The sequence below is a fragment of the Gobius niger genome (genome assembly GCF_951799975.1).
Source record: "Gobius niger genome assembly, chromosome: 2".
In the NCBI taxonomy this organism is placed as follows: domain Eukaryota; kingdom Metazoa; phylum Chordata; class Actinopteri; order Gobiiformes; family Gobiidae; genus Gobius; species Gobius niger.
Genome location: NC_136853.1, coordinates 14,727,837 through 14,748,279, shown reverse-complemented (window position 1 = coordinate 14,748,279; position 20,443 = coordinate 14,727,837). Strand labels below are relative to the sequence as shown.

The 20,443-nt window shown below is 41.3% G+C and overlaps 1 protein-coding gene across 1 annotated transcript in view; it reads right to left on the bottom strand.

Annotated features, from left to right (window-relative positions):
- LOC306982967 (matrix metalloproteinase-17-like) overlaps positions 1–20,443 on the bottom strand; it is a 122,191-nt gene that overhangs the window by 73,646 nt on the left and 28,102 nt on the right. Inside the window, exon 2 of the mRNA XM_079582609.1 lies at positions 805–937. Within this exon, the coding sequence (XP_079438735.1) occupies positions 805–937 (133 nt within the window). The remainder of the gene's footprint in view (positions 1–804; positions 938–20,443) is intronic.

The following is a 20,443-nucleotide window of genomic DNA, read 5'->3' as shown; positions in this document are numbered from 1 at the left end:
GCCCTTGTTTGCTTTGTTGACCTCAGAGAGGGATGTCACTGCATCCTCTCACCCTCTGGAGTGGAGCATATTGTTTTTCAGTTTGTGGACGGTACTAATTTATTCTTGCATGATATTGGTAGTTTGGAGGCAGCATTGCAGGTGCTGAAGGTGTATGGTTTGGCCTCTGGTGCAAAAATTAATTTGGACAAAACTTCCATAGCCTTTTGTGGCCCCGTTAGCCCTGGGCTCGTAGCTGGTACGTGAGCGGAACTTCCTGCTTTTTTTCCCTTTAAAGGAACAGACTTCGTAAGAGGAGATAGAGCATCAGTTAACTTCACAGACCTCTACCATTACTATGAATGAGGTTGAACGGAACACCAGTTATCTCTTCTATCTTCTATCTATGGACATACCTGATACATTTGTGAATAAAATAAGTGTAGCTTTATTGCACTTTTTGAGGAAAAGTAACTGCAGTACTACTGCTCATTCTGTAGTAATCAATGATATTGAGAAAGGTGGTCTTAATGTAATTGATGTTGTTCTGTAACTGTAAACCCAAACTGTAAAGCACCTTGTAAAAGTGTTTTTTTCTGGCTTATCTGAATTCATGGAATATTATACCCCTCCGTTATAACCCTGATTTGCTTGAGTATGAGTATGAGTATGACGAGTGCAGCGATGGAGAAGGCTGGTTGACAGGTTTTTGGGGACATTTTTTCATCTTTTTGTCATTACAGCACTGGTTTTGTATGGGAGAAATACGTGGATGGTGTGGATTTTTTTCTGCCAGTCCAGGCCTGCTCTAAGACATCCACATACCTAGCACTCCGGTCTCTTTGAGCCCTCCAAACTTCTGCATGGCTTTGATGGCCTTGGTCAAGGCCTCGTTGGTCTGAAGCTGCCCGGTCACTGGGTCAGGGGGCGGGAGGTAACCAAACTTACTCAGCCAGTCCTGGAACAGAGACACACAGAATGCAAAATGGTATTTAAATTATTCAAATTATTTGAATGCACACAAGAGGTGCAGCCACCTGTTCATGTTACAAATGATTTAGTAACTTGTTTTAAACCAATGAAGAAAAGAAAATCTTCACAGTTAATGTCTGATTACATTTGAACCAGCTGATCCTTTTGCTGCATTGCTATTCCCCGCTGAAAATGAACCAAAGGTAAGATTTGAGCAGTTGTTCCACAGAGCACGGCTCGTCTCGACTCTACCCAGTACTCGCTTGTGTTTCCACTACACGACACAGTTGCTGTGGGCGGTGCCCCCACAGAACATCATTAAAAGTTTTGTCGCTATGAGAACAAATGTGGACAAATGCTGCCTTCTATTGGGGTTTATGGAATCATTCAGAGGTGCTAAGGAAAATACTACAGGAATCAAGACAACTATGGAGGTTCAAATGTTATGCTAACACCAGCTAAAGTTGCACTAACAGCGGCCTCTTTTAGATCAGCGGTATGATGTTGTGAAATATTAAATCCGTATGACCTGCAGGGATGTTCACTCTCTCGTTCAGAGGCCCAATCAGAGGCCCACGTCTGTTTACATCACATCAGTCACGGATTAGCGCTTTGGCCACAGCCAGAGGTCGGTGCCTTAACTCATACCTGGTCAGACAGGTTTGGCCAGCTTTTCCACAGCGGAGGCCAGGGCCAAACCGGGTTGACCAGGCATTGGGCTGAGTAGTGTCTACCAATGGAAAACCCTCTAAAGCGATTGTCTTTGAGATGGCATGACTCCTCTGAATGCGCTGCTGATTGGGTCAAGTGCACCTCGTCTTAGCCTATCACAGCTTTGTATCAGAATCAGCCGACAAATAAAGCTATTACGGTAAAAAATGTTATACTATAGTTTAAAATGATTTTATTTGTGTGAAGGTAGCAGCACAACTCGTGTTTGTCACCATGTCACCATGCTCTTAGTTATCTGTATCAATAGCTTGTCAATAGCCACACAATTGAACAGGTCCACAGAAGAACCTGAATGTATCCGAAAATTCAGATCTTTCAACAATCCAGGTTATCAGTAGCTTTGTCAGACATTATTGACCAAACTTTTCTGTTAATATTTGTAAATGTTAATGGGTAATTACTAGAGCGCTTATTATACAATGCAGATTTCACATTACAACAATACTATTGTTAGTTTTAGAAGACTTGACTACATTACAGCAGTTATTACATAATGCAGTGGTTTTAATAATGTGGCTTAAAAATCCCCACGGAGGAGTTGGAGAGAGGTCACTCTGTGTGGAGAGAATGTTTGAGTGATTCTTCTTAGACTGCTCTCTCCACAACACTGACCTTTGCGGTAAAAAGAAACCAAACAAAAAATGTTATTTTTGGTCTATTGAGCACGCCTGAATATACGCCACATCCAAACCAAAAAAAAGTACATATATAGGCCGCTCTTGTCTATAAACTGCAGGTGTCCATGTCGTGACATGCGAGAGGTCCTGATGGTCCTGGTGATGGTCCTGGTGATGGTCCTCGTGTAGCGCTGGTATCGCAGCAGCAGAACCCCCTCCCCGCGCCGCAGTGTGTTAATCATCGAAGCAGGAAAAAGGCTGAACTCTAGGCTCCTCTATATCTCGGCCCTAAATTCAGAGCATGTGAAAAAAGTAAGTTCTTATAATCCAGAAGTTATATATAGATGGATAGATTTATATATTTAACCTCTTAACTCCCGCCTGAACCGAGAGGATCTTTTTCCTCACATCATCAGATTTTTTTTCCATAATTTTTTTGTTGGGTATTCAACTCATTTTTGTAACTTTTTTGTCATTTTTTTTGTCATTTTTTGTCACATTTTTGTCATTTTTTCGTCAATTTTTCGTCAATTTTTGATCATATTTTTGTCATATTTATTTGTCATTTTTTTGTCGTTTTTTGTAAATTTTTTGGTCACATTTTGTCACATTTTTGTATTTTTTTTTTGTCAAATTTTTATCACATTTTTGTCATATTTTTGTAATTTTTTCTGTCACATTTTTGTCATTTTTTTGTCATTTTTGTCACTTTTTTGTGACATTTTTGCCACTTTTACATCCATTTTTCATCACTTTTTTGTTAATGTTTTCTCACTTTTTTGTCACATTTCCATCATTGTTTTCGTCTCAGTTTTGTTACTATTTTCACAGCTTTTTTACAGAAGCTTTTGGACTGGGGTAAAGCCAAACTGGAGATAATGTAATCGGTTCAGGTGGGAGTTAAGGGGTTAACTAAGATTAAACATGAAACTGTCATTAAGCTCTTCACTGTCCTGCTCGAGGGCCTGAAGCAAACTGAAGTACTTTTAATTCTCCTTAACCGTTCATTGTTATGTCTCTCGTGCTAAAACTATCCCTGTCTCCCTTAACCCCCTGTCTGTCACGAGCGTATCGTGCCAACACTCTTTGGCAGGTATTAAATGGGTTTTTGATCAGGGCTCATCTGAGGTGAGTGGAATGGATCGATAGCCTGGCAGCCGTTCAGCAGCAACAAATCTGGCCAAATCCGTTCACCTTAGAGTTGGCTTAGCAGAACTTGCTCCTGATCCCGGGATTTTTACTACTCTCACAGTGTTGAGAAGTGCCTAAAACAAGCTGAACCTGAAGCTACGAGATGTTTTACATTGTGGGCCACTGCTTTTTGATGGCTTATGATCCGTTCTTGACTCGAATAAAACAAGTGTTTGTTTAATATGCTCTAACGGGGGAGTCAAACTGCATTTTGTATAATTCTTAATTGAAGTTAACAGTCTGAATTGGGTTGCAGCTCACACTGGCTGCTCTAAATGTGAGTCCTGAAGCCAGTGTAGAATCTGTTGTCTAGTGTGTGCTGCTTTTATAACCATGCTGCTACTAATGCAAATGTTCAAACATTTCATCTGTGAAATGCTATTTTTCTATTTTAATTTTTTGTTTCACATCACAACAGCTCCAAATCCACAGGTGTCTGGCCCAGCTGTGTTTAAAGAGGCAGCCCAGGGCCAGTTGAAGAAGCAGGAGTCGTACAACTGTGTGAAGCTACTCGAGCATGAATAAAATATTTTCTTTATGGGGCATTTAAGCCTCACAAACCAGAAAAATCTAGAACATTTCCAACCTTTGTTTCCCTTTCGTTCGACCAAAAATAAAAACAGAGCTCCAAGGATATGTTGTTAATCACGTCTCTCAAAACTGAATTATATACATTCTGTCAGCAGGGTTTTCTTTTGATGGAAAACAACTTTACAATCTGCTTGTTTCTCGCGTGATTCATAAACTCATTCAAACTTTTTGGAGGTCACACCAAAAATTTCAACTCTGAAATAAATTGTGGACAAAAAAACATATTGCAGTGCTCCAAGGAAGTACAGCACATACACAGATTTGCAAGGGAAAAAAAGGAACCTGATCAAACTTTGAAACAAAACCTTGTAACGCGTGCTTTACAGATTCAAAATCTCATAACTTGATCAAATCTAGACAATGCTCAGTCAACAATGGCGTATATAAACACACATCCTCACACTAGACGAATGAAATGAGGCTTAATAAAATGGAGTCATGTGGGAACACGATATACTGTCATTAAGAGGATCAGGAGGAGGGGAAACTCAAGCACGTCGTGTCCACTGACCCCGGGCTCCACTGAAAACTCTGGAGGTAAGTTTTATCTCACACGAGCCACTCCGCCCTCATGTGAACCAAACACACGTGGGCTCAGGAGGAAAGATGCAATCACAGCCTGAGCTAAAACAATTGACCAATGGTTAATGGCATTCTACAAACAACACTTGATGACTTACTTTTACTGCAGAGTGCATCAGACTGGAGAAGGTTTTCAGATGACCCATGAAGGTGGACACATTGTACGTTGGAGTCTAAGTGATAGATGCTCCAGGTACTTACTGTACATACTGCCATTTCGCCATTTGAGCAGCCTGTAAACTGCAGACATTGCGGGAAATAGAGAATGTGTGTAGAATTTACATATTGGATTTAATAAGCCATAGTTTTAGCTTTTCTCCCTGTGCTTCCCCGCAGGAAATATGGGAGGAGGGAGAATGAATGAATTAGTAGAGAGGGGGACAGAGGAGTTTCAGTCACAGTGTGTCAACCCCCTGATTAACCATAAAACATAATGGATAATGAGGCTGTTATTGTGGTCTATTGGGAGGATTACAGAGTGTGTGTGCTTGGGGGGGGGGGGGGGGGGGGGTAAATGGTAAATGGTGTTCATTTATACATTTATACATAGCTTTTCCACCTATAGGCACGTAAAGTGCCGCTCACCCATTAACACACTCAAGGCTATTTTATACTTCAGCATCAAATCCACACTGAAGTGCTGAATGCATCTGGCAGCCTATCAGTGAGCTTGCAGCAGCTGCACAGACCGTAATACAATGTTCCTGTGTTTTAGTGCTTTTATGTTTTCACATTTTACACTATTAAAAAATAAATGAAAATACAACGTGAAAGCAGAGGAGATTCATTCATTCATTCAAGCAGTATTAACTCATTGACTGCCAATGACGTCTATAGACATCAATTGAAATCTGAACGTTGACTTCCAATGACGTCTATAGACGTCAATTAGGTTTTTCAATGCGAACAGCTGCAGCAAAGCCTTGAGCATGTCTGGTGTCAAAATCTTAGTTGTGCTCAGAAAACAGCATTTTGGGTGATTTCTCCTATTTTCTACGGACGATTACTAAAGCATGGAAAGAGGTACAAAGAAAGTTTTTTTTTTTTTAGATTAAAGAGGAGAGTCTAATCTTTCTTTTGGTGGGTTTCATGTTGACATAGACCTAGTCCTGAAAAACCTCTGGCAGTGGGGAGCTCTCTGACTTAAAAATGGCTGGCAGTCAATGAGTTAAGGACACAGAATCCTGGTCCATAGTAATATAGAAAACAGAAAAATGATGCTAATAAAAGTAAGAGAAAGTAACATCATACATTATTTACAATATAAGGAGGAGTGCCAATGCTTCCAAATTCTACACGTAAATGTATAGATACAATGCCTTATGCCAGTTAGCAGACATTTCACTCGCACTGCTGTGCCTTGGTACTTTCAATAACATTCTCAAAGAGTCATTGTATGCCACTGTCAGGGCCTGCAAGCTCTTCTTCTTGTAGCTTGTACAATTTTGACATTGGTGGAGCACATGTGAAACTTTCGAGCCAATACATAAGCCCACACATAAAGTTTACACCTCTGCCTAAACTAGAGGTTGTTTGTGATACAGTGTCCGAGATATTTAACCTCATCTGTGACTGGAAGAACCTTTCCACAGAGATAAAAGTCTGGGAACATCAGCTTCTGATCCTCTTTTGTTTAAACAATCATTATTTGACTTTTAAAAGCATTATACTTAACATCAAATGCATCACCATAAAAGGAGCAGACATTCAAAAGCTTCTGCGGGCCTTAACTATAAGAGCTTATAAACTTTAGTTTTTTGGTTTCTTTTTGAAAGACACTAGGACAAGGAACTACTGACGAAGACGGAAGTAGTTCCTTGTCCGTCGAAACGCGTAAGGTATTTGAACAGCTTTGTTTGTTTTTACCTAGTGTCTTTCAAAAAGAAACCAAAAAACTAAAGTTTATTACTCAAGAAGACATAATGAATGTAATAAAAAATAATAATAAAAAATGTATAAGAGCTTATCACTACTAAGTCATCTGTGTACATCAGATGGTTACAAAAGACATCATCAACAGGACACTGAAATGAGGAGGAAACTGCCTTGCCTTGCGTCAAGGTCAGGTGTACGGCGGGCAGGGCTGGCTGCTCAACTACACTGCTCACAAAAACTTAGGGCACACTCAAAAAACACATCCTAGATGTCAATCAATTCGATTTTTCGGATGAAAATTATTATTCATTGTGTAGGGCAATGTGTTGAGAACAAAATAACATAAGAATGATAAATGGAAATCAAATTCTCAGCCCCTGGAGGTCTGGATCCAAAATTATAGTCAAAATCAAAGTGACAAATCAGGTCTCTGGTTGATCCAAATTCTGTAGAAATTCCTCCAAACGAGTCTGTATCATCCTCAGTAGTGTGTGTGGCCTCCACGTGCCTGAATGCACTCCCTACAACGCCTGGGCATGCTCCTGATGAGACCACGGATGTCCTCCTGAGGGATCTCCTCCCAGACCTGGATTAGAGCATCAGTCAGCTCCTGGACAGTCTGTGGTGCGACGTGGCGTTGATGGATGGACTGAGACATGATGTCCCAGATGTGCTCTATTGGATTTAAGTCTGGGGAACGGGCAGGCCAGTCCAGAACATCAATACCTTCATTATGCAGGACCTGCTGACACACTCTTGCCACATGTGGCCTGGCATTATCAGGCATCAGAAGGAACCCAGGGCCCACAGCACCAGCATATGGTCTTACAATAGGTCTGAGGATCTCATCCCGGTCCCCAATGCCAGTCAGGGAACCTCTGGCTCGCACATGGAGGGCTGTGCGGCCCTCCAATGAAATGCCTCCCCAGACCATCACTGACCCACCACCAAACCGGTCATGCTGGATGATGTTGCAGCAGCAGAACGTTCTCCAGGGCGTCTCCAGACTCTGTCACGTCTGTCACATGTGCTCAGGGTGAACCTGCTCTCATCCGTGAAGAGCACAGGGCACCATTGGCCAATCTGCCAATCGCTGTGTTCTCGGGCAAATGCCAATCAGGCTGCACGGTGTTGGGCAGTAAGCACCGGCCCAACTTGTGGACGTCGGGCCCTCATACCACCCTCATGGAGTCGGTTTCTGACCGTTTGAGGACCAACATGCACATTTGTGGCCCTCTGGAGGTCATTTTGTAGGGCTCGGGCAGTGCTTCTCCTGTTTCTCCGTGCACAAATGAGCAGATAGCGGTCCTGCTGCTGGGTTGTTGATCTCGGTCATCAGGTCTCCTGGTGTACTGGCCTGTCTCCTGGTATCTCCTCCATGCTCTGGACACTGCGCTGGGAGACACAGCAAACCTTCTTGCCATAGCACGAATGGACGTGCCATTTTGGATGAGCATCACTCCCTGAGCAGCTTCTGTGGGTTGTAGATGCTCCTCATGATACCTCTAGTGGTGAGAACACTGGAAAAATGCAAGTGTTCCAAAAATAGGGTACAAAGGATGAAGACAGGGAAATGGTCTGTGGTCACCACCTGCAAAACCATTCCTCTTTTGGAGTGATCTTGCTAATTGCCGCTCATTTCCACCTGTTGTCTGTTTAATTTCCACAACACCAAGTGAAATTGATTCACAATAAGCGTGGCTTCCTAACTGGACAGTCTGATATCCCAGAAATTTGACTGACTTGGAGTTACATTGTGTTTTTTGAGTGTCCCTTAAGTTTTTGTGAGCAGTCTATGAATCAGGCTTCATTCATACACGAACATACGCAGACACTGGAGGCAAGGAGGGTGAAGTGTCTTGTTCAAGGACACAATGATAATGTGAATCTGTGGGATTTGAAACGCCGACCCTCCAGTCACAAAGCGTGTGACGTCACAAGACTCTACCATCTGCTGCTCCTCCTTCTCCCATTGTCTGTGCAGGTGTGCTCCTCTGGAAGGAAGGAAGACATCAATTGTATAGCCAGTGCATTTCACAGGCCTGGGACAAAGTACATTCACCACCCTTCACTACCTTGCTGCTGTGAAGCACGAGCACTAACCGCTGCGCCACCGTGCTGCCCTTTCGGCTACTGGGTGTGACGCTACTGTGATCTGCGCTCAGCCCAAATGTTGATGCTCACGTAAATGCACTAAGCAGAAAGACAGTTCATGTAAAATCCACATGTTTCATTTTGTTTAACTATACTTGGATCGTGTAACTCGTAACCGTATTTAAATAGGGAAACCGTGAAAGAGCTTGGTCGCTTCTAACTTCATCCCCGTCTGGGTCCATAGAGAAGAGGAGGAGAAGCTAAATGCTGAATGAATGAATGAATGAATGAATGAATGAATGAATGAATGAGAAAACTTAATTAGTCATCTGAAGCCGGCCATACACACACACAGAACAGACATTTACAGTATGTGTCACAGCAGTTCAAAAAGGTTCAGCAAGACCTAAAGTAAAAACACAAACGCTTAAAAATCTTATCGCAGAAGGGATAAATGAGTTTGAATAATGATTTGTTAATGTAAAACACAACGATAGGATGTGCCTCTGATCTAAGTCTATGATCTGACCAGCATTTTTAGTGACCCGACTCTTCCAGCGCGAGGTCAGATCTCTCTGGCGGATGCCGAGGATTTTGGAACACATATTAACAATTCTGTTCAAGTTGTTGAACTCACAAATAGACAAGCAAACCAACAGATGAAAGAAAATGTGAGAAGACTTTCTATGTTGGAGCAGTAGCTGGCTTTAAGAATCCTCTCACTGATGCCAAAGGAGTTAAGTGCTAACTACATCTGCGGTGTGACTGAGCGCACGCGTAAAGACCAGACTCAGGTAAGAACATATCTCAGTGTGCAAAAACATTGGCCAGTTCCTTCAAGTACACAGATCAAATGACTAGACTGATACGATGACAGTGATCTCGGCCAGGAGCAAGGTTTAGATTGGGAGCCACGGTGCGAATTGAATATTATGACACAGTTGTGAAGGAAATGTGACAGAGGATGAGAGGTGTCTGACTCAGATTCATAAAACTGTATTGATCACAAACCCCAGAGCATTTCACAAACATCACATTCACTGTGTGTCAGTCACAACAGTTCTGACAAGAGTAGAGGCTCAAGAGGAGCAATATTTCTACAAACAATAATAAAATAGAGCACATGTCAAATATGTTACTTAATAAACACACTCCCTTCAGAATTCAAATGTTCAGTGGCAGAGGGGACACAAGAGGGCATGAGTGAACCTCTGAGGACAAAGCATGGAGGGGCTGACCCAAGATACATTTAGCCCTCTTTAGCGCCTGCTCCTCCCAAAGAGATTGGAGGTCTCTTTGTTTAACTCCAATTATTTTAGAGCCGGCTTTGACAATACTTTGCAGTTTGGCTTTATCTTTCATCGACGAACCCTTGAACCAGCAAACAATTGAAACAACAGTACAAGTAAAATGGTTTTGCAGCTGCAAGATAAGATAAGATATGACAGGAGTTTATTGATCTCACAGTTGAAACAGCATGCTGATAAGGGAGTTAAAATATTTAGGAGTGACTTGAGACGCTACTGGTTTCAGAAGTTGAATATACTAAAGAAACTAAAGACTATAAGGCAAGTCAGTTATTGCCAAATGTGAACTTCTGATGCCATTAAATTTCATGAAAGTGTTATTGCAAAAGCTTTGTCAGGCCTCAGGACAGACGTCAACATCTGAAAACATGTGCTCACATATACTTTGGTAGTTGCTGCCAATTTGCGTCATCTGTCTCCAAAACACAGAGTATTTGTAGAAGCACGTAAACAAATGTATTTATCTTGCAGCACAGTTGTGACAGGCACCTTACATCATATCTAACTTGTGCCCAACTCAAGGCTACTGCAAGAGAAAGTTTAAGCAGTGCCGTGTGCCAGGAACGCACAAAAGGTTGTGTTAATGTGGCATCACATCTAATGAGCCTATGTTTTAAAATCATGTGGGCAGCTCAGATTTTGACGGTGGTAACTGGGCCTATCCACAAGAAGCAAAGACGGCATAAATTCAACAGCTCAAGAACACATAACGAAGGTCAGATTATTCTCTCATAATGATGCCAAAAATTGATTTCAGCATTTGCTCATTTTCTGTTTGGAGATTTTATTCATTAACGGTTTCTCTCCTGAGTTTTATTGGCCCTCGCTCTCCTACAGTAGAATATAAACCTATTGATTGCACTTTGATGGCTACTACTAGTTTCAATCAGCTAATCACAATGTTAGTCACATGTTTGAATATAAAGAATATAACTCTATACATGATAGTAGAAATTTGTCTTTGGTACAAAATGTCCTTTGTCAATGGCCCTCAGTATATATAAAACCTCCACAAACATGTAATTATTATTAGGCCCGAGCGCCATCAGGGCTGGCGAAGGGCCTGTAATCGTATAAGTTAAGTTATAGTGCATTAATCTCTGTAGAGAAATCTCTGTAGAGAAATGAGTTCTCTGCATTTGACCCATCCTCAGTGTCGCATGGGGCGACCTGTAGGAGCAGTGAGCTGCCAGCATGGGCCGGCGCTCGGGGACCCATCTCCATGATGTGGGGCCAGGCTGGTGGTCAGAAACATCTGGCTGGAGGATTAACCTATTGCACCTATTGTTTTTTTAATAACCTACCTAACCTATGCAGACACAGGGAGAACATGCAAACTCCACACAGAAAGGCCCCGTCCAGGTGGGAATCGAACCCGGGACCTTCGACCTGTGAGCACTAACCGCTGCGCCACCGTGCCTATATACATGTATACATGCACTAACGCACTCCTCTCGTCGTGTACGTCCCGTGCACATACATATATAATGCAAAAATCAACATTGTATTAGGGTTGTGCCGATGGACGATGTGATGGATGAGCAACATCACGATGGAGAGCCACCATCGTGATGCCACACCCCCTCCTGTCAGAAACACGCACTGGTCTTCTGTAGGCCTTGTAAACCTACAAACTTTGCAGGGATTGCACTGTAAATTAAATCACGGATATAACTAATATGCACGCTAGTGTCAGTGGCCTGCCAGAAGCCATGATGTGTTCGCCGTAATTATTAAAGTAAAGGCTGCTCTATTTGTGACGCGCGGGGCTCTCTCTCTCTCTCTCTCTCTCTCTCTCTCTGCAGCTCAGAGTTTAACAGAGCGTGGTTTTGCTTTGCTTTGCTTCGTACGGAAACTTAAACCGTTTTAAAATAACGAGATGGCTCTCACATCGGAGCTAGCATGGGCACGCATGGGTTTGGAATATTCTCACGAAGAACTGAGAGAGGAGAGGGAGAGGAGAGAAAGAGGCGGTGCAGGAGATACGAAGCTATGAACACACGGAGCGGGCGGCGCGTGGAGCGGCTTCAAAAACGTAGGCTACGACGCAAACGTGTACATATTGTCCCGTTCACCCACTGTTTCTTAAACATTACGTTAAAATTGAGCAAATGCAAATAATAAGCTCCGATTTACATTTGTATTAGTGTGAGAAGAGCCTTATTGAGGAGGAGTTGATGAATAAGTCGTTCTCCTCTCACACTTTACGCACGAGTTTTAACACATTTCTGTTGCAAAAGTCGTGTTCCGTGACTCTGTTCAGATCATGTTTAGTTTAGATCCATTTATCTGCAATCTCACATTTTCCTAACATAAATAGTAATATGCAGCTTCTGTATAGGCTATGGAAATGTCTTTAAAAATGCTTATATTAAGACGATATCATTGTCCATCACGATGGTTCACTGTAAACATCGTCAACGGCCAATTAAGGGAACATCGCCCAACCCTAGAGCCCATAAAAGTCTAGTCTAGTTTTCGCAAACAAGAAATGGCTCCCATTCGCACATGTGAAGCCCAATTTTGATTATTTTTTTATCAGTTGAAATCAGTCCTTAACACTCTTATTTAGCAAAATTCTCATTTGGCGCGATAGCGCCCCCTATAGGAATTATATGGTGAGTACAAATTTTAGTTTTACGAAAATGTAAATAATTTGGCACAAAATTCTATTTGGTCGCTCCGATCAGAAAAGTCAGACACACCTATGCCATATTTTTCACGGTGTTGCCGTAGCGATGACCAGAATGTCCCATTTTATTCTGATGGAAAAATGTTAAACTCCATAATTCAAAGGTTATCCAAAGTACTTGGATAACCTAAGGATTTTCAACCCTAAGTAAAATTTTAAAATATGCTTCAGTTTGCAGATAAAGTGTGATACAAATTCATACACCACACTCCAAATTATTATGCAAATTGTATTTCAGTGTCAAAAAGGTAAAAAAAAAAAAAGTTTTAATGAAACTCATGGATGGTTTTAGTGTCTCAGGCTCTTTGAATCACTGACATTAATCTCAGACGCCTGTGATGATTAGTTTTCAGGTTAAGCCCAGTAAATGAAAAACGGAAGAAAAGGATGAAAAAAAGGATGTTCCACTTTATTAAGCAGATCATCATTTTCAAGCAACAAGGGAAAGAAAAAGGGTCTCTCTGCTGATGAAAAGCGTGAAATAGTTGAATGCCTTGGCCTAGGTATGAAAACCTTCAATATTTCATGAAAGACAAGGCGTAATCATCGTACTGATAAGAGATTTGTGACTGATTCAGAGCACACTCGGGTTTGTGGAGATAAAGGTACAATGAGGACGGTTTCTGCCAGACAAATACATCAGATAAATAGAACAGATGCTACAAAGCAGTATACAGGTATTTGAAGCTGCTGGTGCCTCTGGAGTCTCCCGAACATCAAGGTGTAGGACCCTCCAGAGGCTGCAGTTGTGCATAAACCTTCTATCCGGCCTCCCCTAAACTGTTCATTGAAGCTGAAGCAGAAACAGTCTTGTTCACTGATGAGGCCGTGTAGCCCTGGATGGTCAGATGGATGGAGTAGTGGATGGTTGGTGAATGGCCACCATGTCCCAACAAGGCTGTGACATCAGTAAGGAGGTGGCAGAGTCATGTTTTCAGAATCATGCCAGAATCATGGGGAGAGAGCTGGTCAGTCCCTTTAGGATCCCTGAAGGTGTGAAAATGACCTCTTTCTGACTGACCACTTTCTTCTATGCTACAAAAATAAGAGCCGGGCTTTCCCGAACAAGATCATCTTCATGCATGACAACGCACCATGTCATACTGTAAAGAATACCTCTGCATCACTGGCTGCTATGGGCAGAAAAGGAGAGAAACTCATGATGTGGACCCCCTCCTCCCCTGACCTCAACCCTATTGAGAACCTTTGGAGCCTCAACAAGAAAAACATCTCTGAGTGTGGGAGGCAGTTTTCATCCAAACAGCAGCTCTGGGAGGTTATTCTAACATCTTGCAAAGAAATCCAAGCAGAAACTCTCCAAAATCTCACAAGTTTAATGGTTTTAATGGTTCACAAGTTTAATTTAAGAATTTTGAAGCTGCTCAAAGAAGGCCCTATACATGTTGTATACAAATACAACATGACCTGTTAAGATGTTTTTGATTTCAGTAAATATGAACTCTTAATGCTGCAAATTCAACAAATGACCATTTTCACTTAATCACAAGCTTTAAAATGTATTGAAATGATGAGTTGCGCAGTGTGGCTATTACATAAAGATAATATATCAAAAGTTGCAGCTCAACATGAATAAAGCCCAATTGCTCTCATCTGAAAATATACAAATAGTACTTACAGTCAGGTCCATAAATATTGGGACAACAACTTAATTCTCATCTTTTTGGCTCTATAATCCACAATTTTTTGTAAAGGAAACAACCAATATGTGCTTAAATAGCAGACTTTCAGCTTTAATTTGAGGCTATTAACATCCAAATCAGATGGACGGTGTAGGAATCACAACCGTTTGTATGTGAGCGTCCCACTTTTCAAGGGACCAAAAGTAATGGGACAAAGCTACATTTATAAATCTAACTTTTTTTCTTTTTAATATTTGGTTACAAATCCTTTGCAGTCAATAACAGCCTGAAGTCTAAAAGGCATAGACGTGACCAGAGGCTGGATTTCATCTCTGGTGATGCTCTGCCAGGCCTCTACTGTAAATGTCTTCAGTTCCTGCTTGTTCTTGGGACATTTTCCCTTCAGTCTGGTCTTCAGCAAGTGAAATGCTGCTCAATTGGATTCATGTCAGGCGATTGACTTGACCACTGAATAACATTCCACTTGTTTGCCTTAAAAGGTTCTTTGTTGGCTTTGGCAGTAGGTTTAGGTCATTGTCCATCTGGACTGTGATGCGGTGTCCAAGCATTTGGCTGAATATGAGCAAATAATGTTGCCCGAAACACTTCAGAATTCATGCTGCTGTCACATCATCAGTAAGTACAAGGGAACCAGTTCCATTGGCCCAAACAAGCCCATGCCATGATGCTACACTACCATGTTTCACTGATGTGGTCGATGTTTTGAATCATGAGCACATTCTTTATTTCTCCATACTTTTCTCTTCCCATCACTCTGGTACAAGTTGATCTTTGTCTCATCTGTCCTAGGCTATTGTTTCAGAACTGGAAAGGCGTTTTTAATCACCAGTGGTTTCAACCTTGTGGTTAATGGTCTGTATTCTCTCTGGTGAAGTCTTAATTATTGACTTTGACTCACCTCCTGGAGAGGGTTTTTGATCCGACCTGTTGTTGTGAAGGGGTTTTTCTTCCCCAGGGAAAGAGTTCTTTGGTCATTCACCACATTTGTCATCCATGGTCTTCGTCAATTTGGATGTAAATACTCTCAAATTAAGGCTGAAACTCTGTTGTTTCATTTGATCAATCAATTGTGGTGGTTTATAGAGCCAAAAAGATAAGAGAATTGGGTCGATGTCCCAATATTAATGGACCTAACAGTACATGTGACTTGTAAGTCTCCTGTGCGAACAAAGGCATCCCCAAAATGACTCGCGTGTGAAGAAGAGGACGCGGGACACATTGTATTTGCAAAAGTAAACATAAACATAGATTGGTGCATGTCTGTCATTGTTAACGTGGTTGCGTGATCTGAGCCTATACACATTTCCAACCTTTTCAGGGTTAGTTGTGACAATGCGAAGAGTGGAGAGCTAGTGATCAGAGCGGCTTCCTGATCACAAGCTTCATTCATGATTTTAGAATGAAAAGGAGACCTATGAAGTGTGTTTTCATATAAAAATCAAACCGTGTTCACGCTGCCATTAAAAGTCCCTACAGTCCGGTTGTTTGTTGCACCCAAATCCACTGTCCCATCATTCAATTTTGATTATTATATTGGTCAGTCTTTCAAGAGAAGTGCACAGCTAAAGATCCAAGCGTTTTGCTGGGATAAAATTATTAATTGCTCATCGGTGGTAACACCAATATATTTTTCATTACAAGTGGAACATTGTATCCACATCATGTACCGGTCTAATCCGGTCTAATCAGAAACAATGCTTTTTGCTTCTGTCAATAGCCTGGCATTTATCACTGTCTCCGAAAACGTGATTTGTTTATAGAAGATGAGGCTGCTCTTCACTGGGGAGCAATTATCTCTCAGAAGTGTTGATGTACTACCCACTCACTCACAGCATGCAGCCTTGTTGATACACAGCGTCTTCATAATTTAAATCCTCGTACGTGTGCCGTGCAGGGCATGTCCTGGTACCAACAGCCTGCCTGCAGACTGGATCCCTATTCAACCTACTTGATCTTAGCTTTGTTTTGTAACTGTTTCGATCATGGGGTAGGTAACGCCAGATTATGCACAAGAAAGATCAACTATATACTGAATGAGGGTTGGCCGATGTCCCTTCGTATTTAGCCTCCTCCCCTCTATGGCTCCAGACAAATTAAAACATGTGGATAAAAAGGGGTGCTATATTGCCAAGTAGTACAGGCGTAGCAGTATTAAAACGTCTTGCAATATAGTTCCCCGCTTATCCGCTTAGAAAATCGACATGTTTTTTTGTGTGACTATACTTGGCTCGTGTAAAGGTTCATGCGCGTATAAACCAGACAGCTATGCATCAACTTGTCCAAGCTATGGTAAGAACATATTAGTGCAAAATGAATCATTCAGTTAAAAGCCTTTCCATTTCCCTACTAACTGCTATAATCATCATTTCAATGCATTATCATTTTTAGCACAAATGTAACTGAAAGCACCGACTTCCTTTTTCTATTCTGTGCACTTCTCTGCAAATCTTTGACACAGAGCGGTTTGTCCAGACTTTTGTTCTGACTCTCCTGAGCAAAGCTTTAGCTCAGTGGTCCTTGTCCAACACTCTCAGTCTCTCCAGACTTACCCTTCTCAAATGGCACCAACTTTCACCCTGACTGACCACCAGAGCCTGATGACCTGTCTCTGGCTCCACTGTGGCAGAAAAACATGGACTATCTGACTATCCACACATGTCAGGGTTTTTTCAAAGAGACTCATTTTGAGCTGCCAGTTTTATCCGCACGCGGTCATCTGATTCGTCATGACATTATAGAAAATTAGTTTGGAAGTTTTACCTTAATAAACCACTTAATGCTGTAATTAACTCATCATTAGCTAATCCTTAGTTCATTCATAAATTCATAATGATTGCGTCCCCTATACTAAAGTGATGCACTTTTATGCTTTGGACAATAATCAAGGTGTTTATTGGACAAAACAAAGATGATTTTAAAACCATTCCTCAACAGAGAATCTCTCTTGATCTAGATATGAAGTTGTTGCATCGATTCTGATTCTTTGTGTTTTTAAAAGATCATTCGAGTCTGCGCACAGGAATTTTATTTTGTATCCATAAAGCCCAAGAACAACAAGAACAACCTAATAACATGAAGTCGTTGAGATGATGCACATCTTTTATATGATTTGGCATTTGTTACAGATTAAACATTGCTTTTCCGACACTTTGACCCTCAGAAAAAGGTAGAGTCAACAATGAGCACAATTTTGTTGTGTCAGGACCGAAAAAAAGGGTCTGGCTGTGTGTGTGCACAGTGGCACGCTCGTCTGGCTGTTAAAGGGTAAATGGATCTGATGGGGAGAGTAAAACAGCTCTGTGTGACGGAGATGAATGTGCGCTCAGATTTGAAGCAGTGCCGAGCTGCCGATGCATCAGTTAACAGTGTAGAGCTGCAGATGGTAGGAGCCAGAGTGTGTGTGGGTGAGACCAGAGGGTAGTGCAAAGCAAACTGGGAAAATGCACTTTATACTCGATGTTATATGAGAATCAAGGAGACCGATATCCTCTTCAGCAGGGTCTATTGCAGGACAAACCCCTTGAAGTCATCGTTCTCCAAACTAATGCGAAAAAAAAGGAGCATTATTTAAAGCTTTATTATGTGCATGCTTAACCATTGTCCCTCAGTTTCCTGTTCAGTTTTCGCTAGGGCTGTGCAATTAATCGAAATTCGATTACGATTTCGATTACAACAGTAAACGATTACAAAATTAGCATAATCGCAAAAAATCGATTATAATTATTTATTTATTTTCATTTTTTTTATTTATTTTTCAATTATTATTTTTTTGCAAAGCAGACTTGCGTTATTTCAGGCCGCTGGGATTATTTTCCCTTTGCTTTTCATGTGCCATGGCTCATGCTTTTGCCTGACGTAAAAACAAACAGCGCTGTGTGATGATGTCATCAGGCCGCACTGCTCAGTTTGCTTGCGCAGGTGTGAGGTCTGGCCAGCAGGGGGGAGGTGTGAAACAGAGACCTCTCCTTAATCGAGGCAAACTTGAAATCATTTGTACTTTCATGACTGTCCAGAAAACATAAAATATCATCATAGTGTTTTGATTAATAAAGAAATCAAATAAAGATAGACTTTTTTTTAAAGGCAACAAATAATCGTTCGAATAATCGTCATTATTATTTTTTCAATAATCGAGCAGCCCTAGTTTTCGCTGACCTTTCACCTCCTATCACTGACACAACTGACAGATGACCTCCATCGTCTTACAACCACACTTTTCTTTTTGGTTCTGGGACTTCATCTTTCTCACTCTCAGCTTACACAGAAACAAATTCACACACGACTCTGGCCATGTCGTCACCTCGGGGGCCTCCCCCAACGCAAATCTGCAGAGCTTTGAATTCTCTTTGTCATGGTTTAGACTGAACAGCTGCAACAAGACCTCATAACCCAGCTCCGCTCAGGAAGTGACTCACTGTAGCTTTGGACCTCAGAGAGTCAAGACAGCCATTGTTCTAGTATATGGGTAAAACATATATCTTTCCATGCATTCTTTAAAAAAAAAAAGAATCAGCACAAGCATTTGAAAAATCTGCCAAACTAAAACCCTAAAATAGAGGTCTCATCTACAGGGTTTTCTACGTAATAAAACCACATGGAAAGACAGGGATGTGTAGTTATGTGCCATTATTTCACTTGAATCAGTTCAGCCTTTGCAATTTGGTAAATGAATTAATCTTTCAGCGCTAAGTGACTTATCTCAAATGTTTAGCTGCAGTACCACAGATTCAAATGACTCCAGTGAATATGTTGACAGCTTATTTGCTACGCTGCCAAGAGTCCACTAATACGATGAAGTCAGACTCCAGGTTTTGTTGTGACTGAAGCTGGTGCCAGGAAGTCCCTACTATGACATGGAAGAATGATAAATCAATAAGTTCATCCACAATGAAAACATGAGGAGCTTGTATCAACACTTGAGGACAAAACTAAAAGACCTTTCAGTTGTGACTGAGAGTGAGTAGAAGTGCAGTAGGGGGTACTGCCAAGTATACAGAGATCTCGATTGTATGTTATAAATGCACTGTCACCAAGGAAATCCAGTACATATTGTCCATAGACTAATACACTAAAAAAACTATTTTTACTAATTTGTCTCTTATTTTTAGATATCCTTTAGCAGGTTTTAACAATCGTAGATGATTGGGGTCTATGTGATTTACTAAATGAACAAATTCTGCTTTTGCCAGATCCACTCACAGTAAATAATATCATGACACAAGCTATAATTTTTTTAACGTTTTTATTTGTCTCTGTAATATATTAAGCTCCTCCTGTGGTCTGCAGTCCTACGTCTAAGAAGAACCCATTTCTTGACATATTTGTCAGGATCCACTTATTCAAAGGAGGCCCAACCAAAGAAATGAACATGAGTGCTGAAACATTACTTATTAACCATTTTGGCTCGTTATTATGTTGTTCATTTGAGAAAATCCTCTTTCACAGTCAGCATTGCTTACAGCAGGGCTCTTGCATGACTTTTTTCACTGGGGGAGATTTGTGGTTTGTCATTGGCCACAAGGCCGGTCAGGGGTGAGCCTCCCACCACCAAACATATTCATATTTTTGGGATAAATGAAGGAAAATGTAATTTTCATCAATGCTTGAATAGAATAGATTTGAACAGAAAAGTTATATTCCAGCATTTTAAGGCATTTTGGAGAAAAAAAGAAAACAAAAAAACATCGCAATAGATTAATACAGAATGATAAATAGCCTAATAATAAACTAGGACTACTCAGAACTAAACCAGGATTAAGCCAGGCAGGACTAAATCAGATCTAAACCAGGCCAAAAGACTAATTCAGAATGAGAGAGTTACCAACTCAACCAAGACCACATCTCAACAACATGACTAACTCCTGCTCAGCCACTGCTCCTCTCAGCTGAGTGGACAGAGGGCTGACCATAGACATAATAAATGAGGGGTGACCAAACACCTGAGCCGCTGTTCTGTCCAGACCTCGCGCTTCATGAAAAAAACTTATGAAGCGCTCCTTGGAGATGACGCTCATCCACATACAGCCTCTCTCTTTTACCTGGTGACTTCACAAAGAGCATCCCTGTGCTTGGACATTTCCCACAAAGACGTACTGAATGAAGTCAAATGCACCTGTCAGATTAATGATTGGGATGTTATTTGACTAAGTT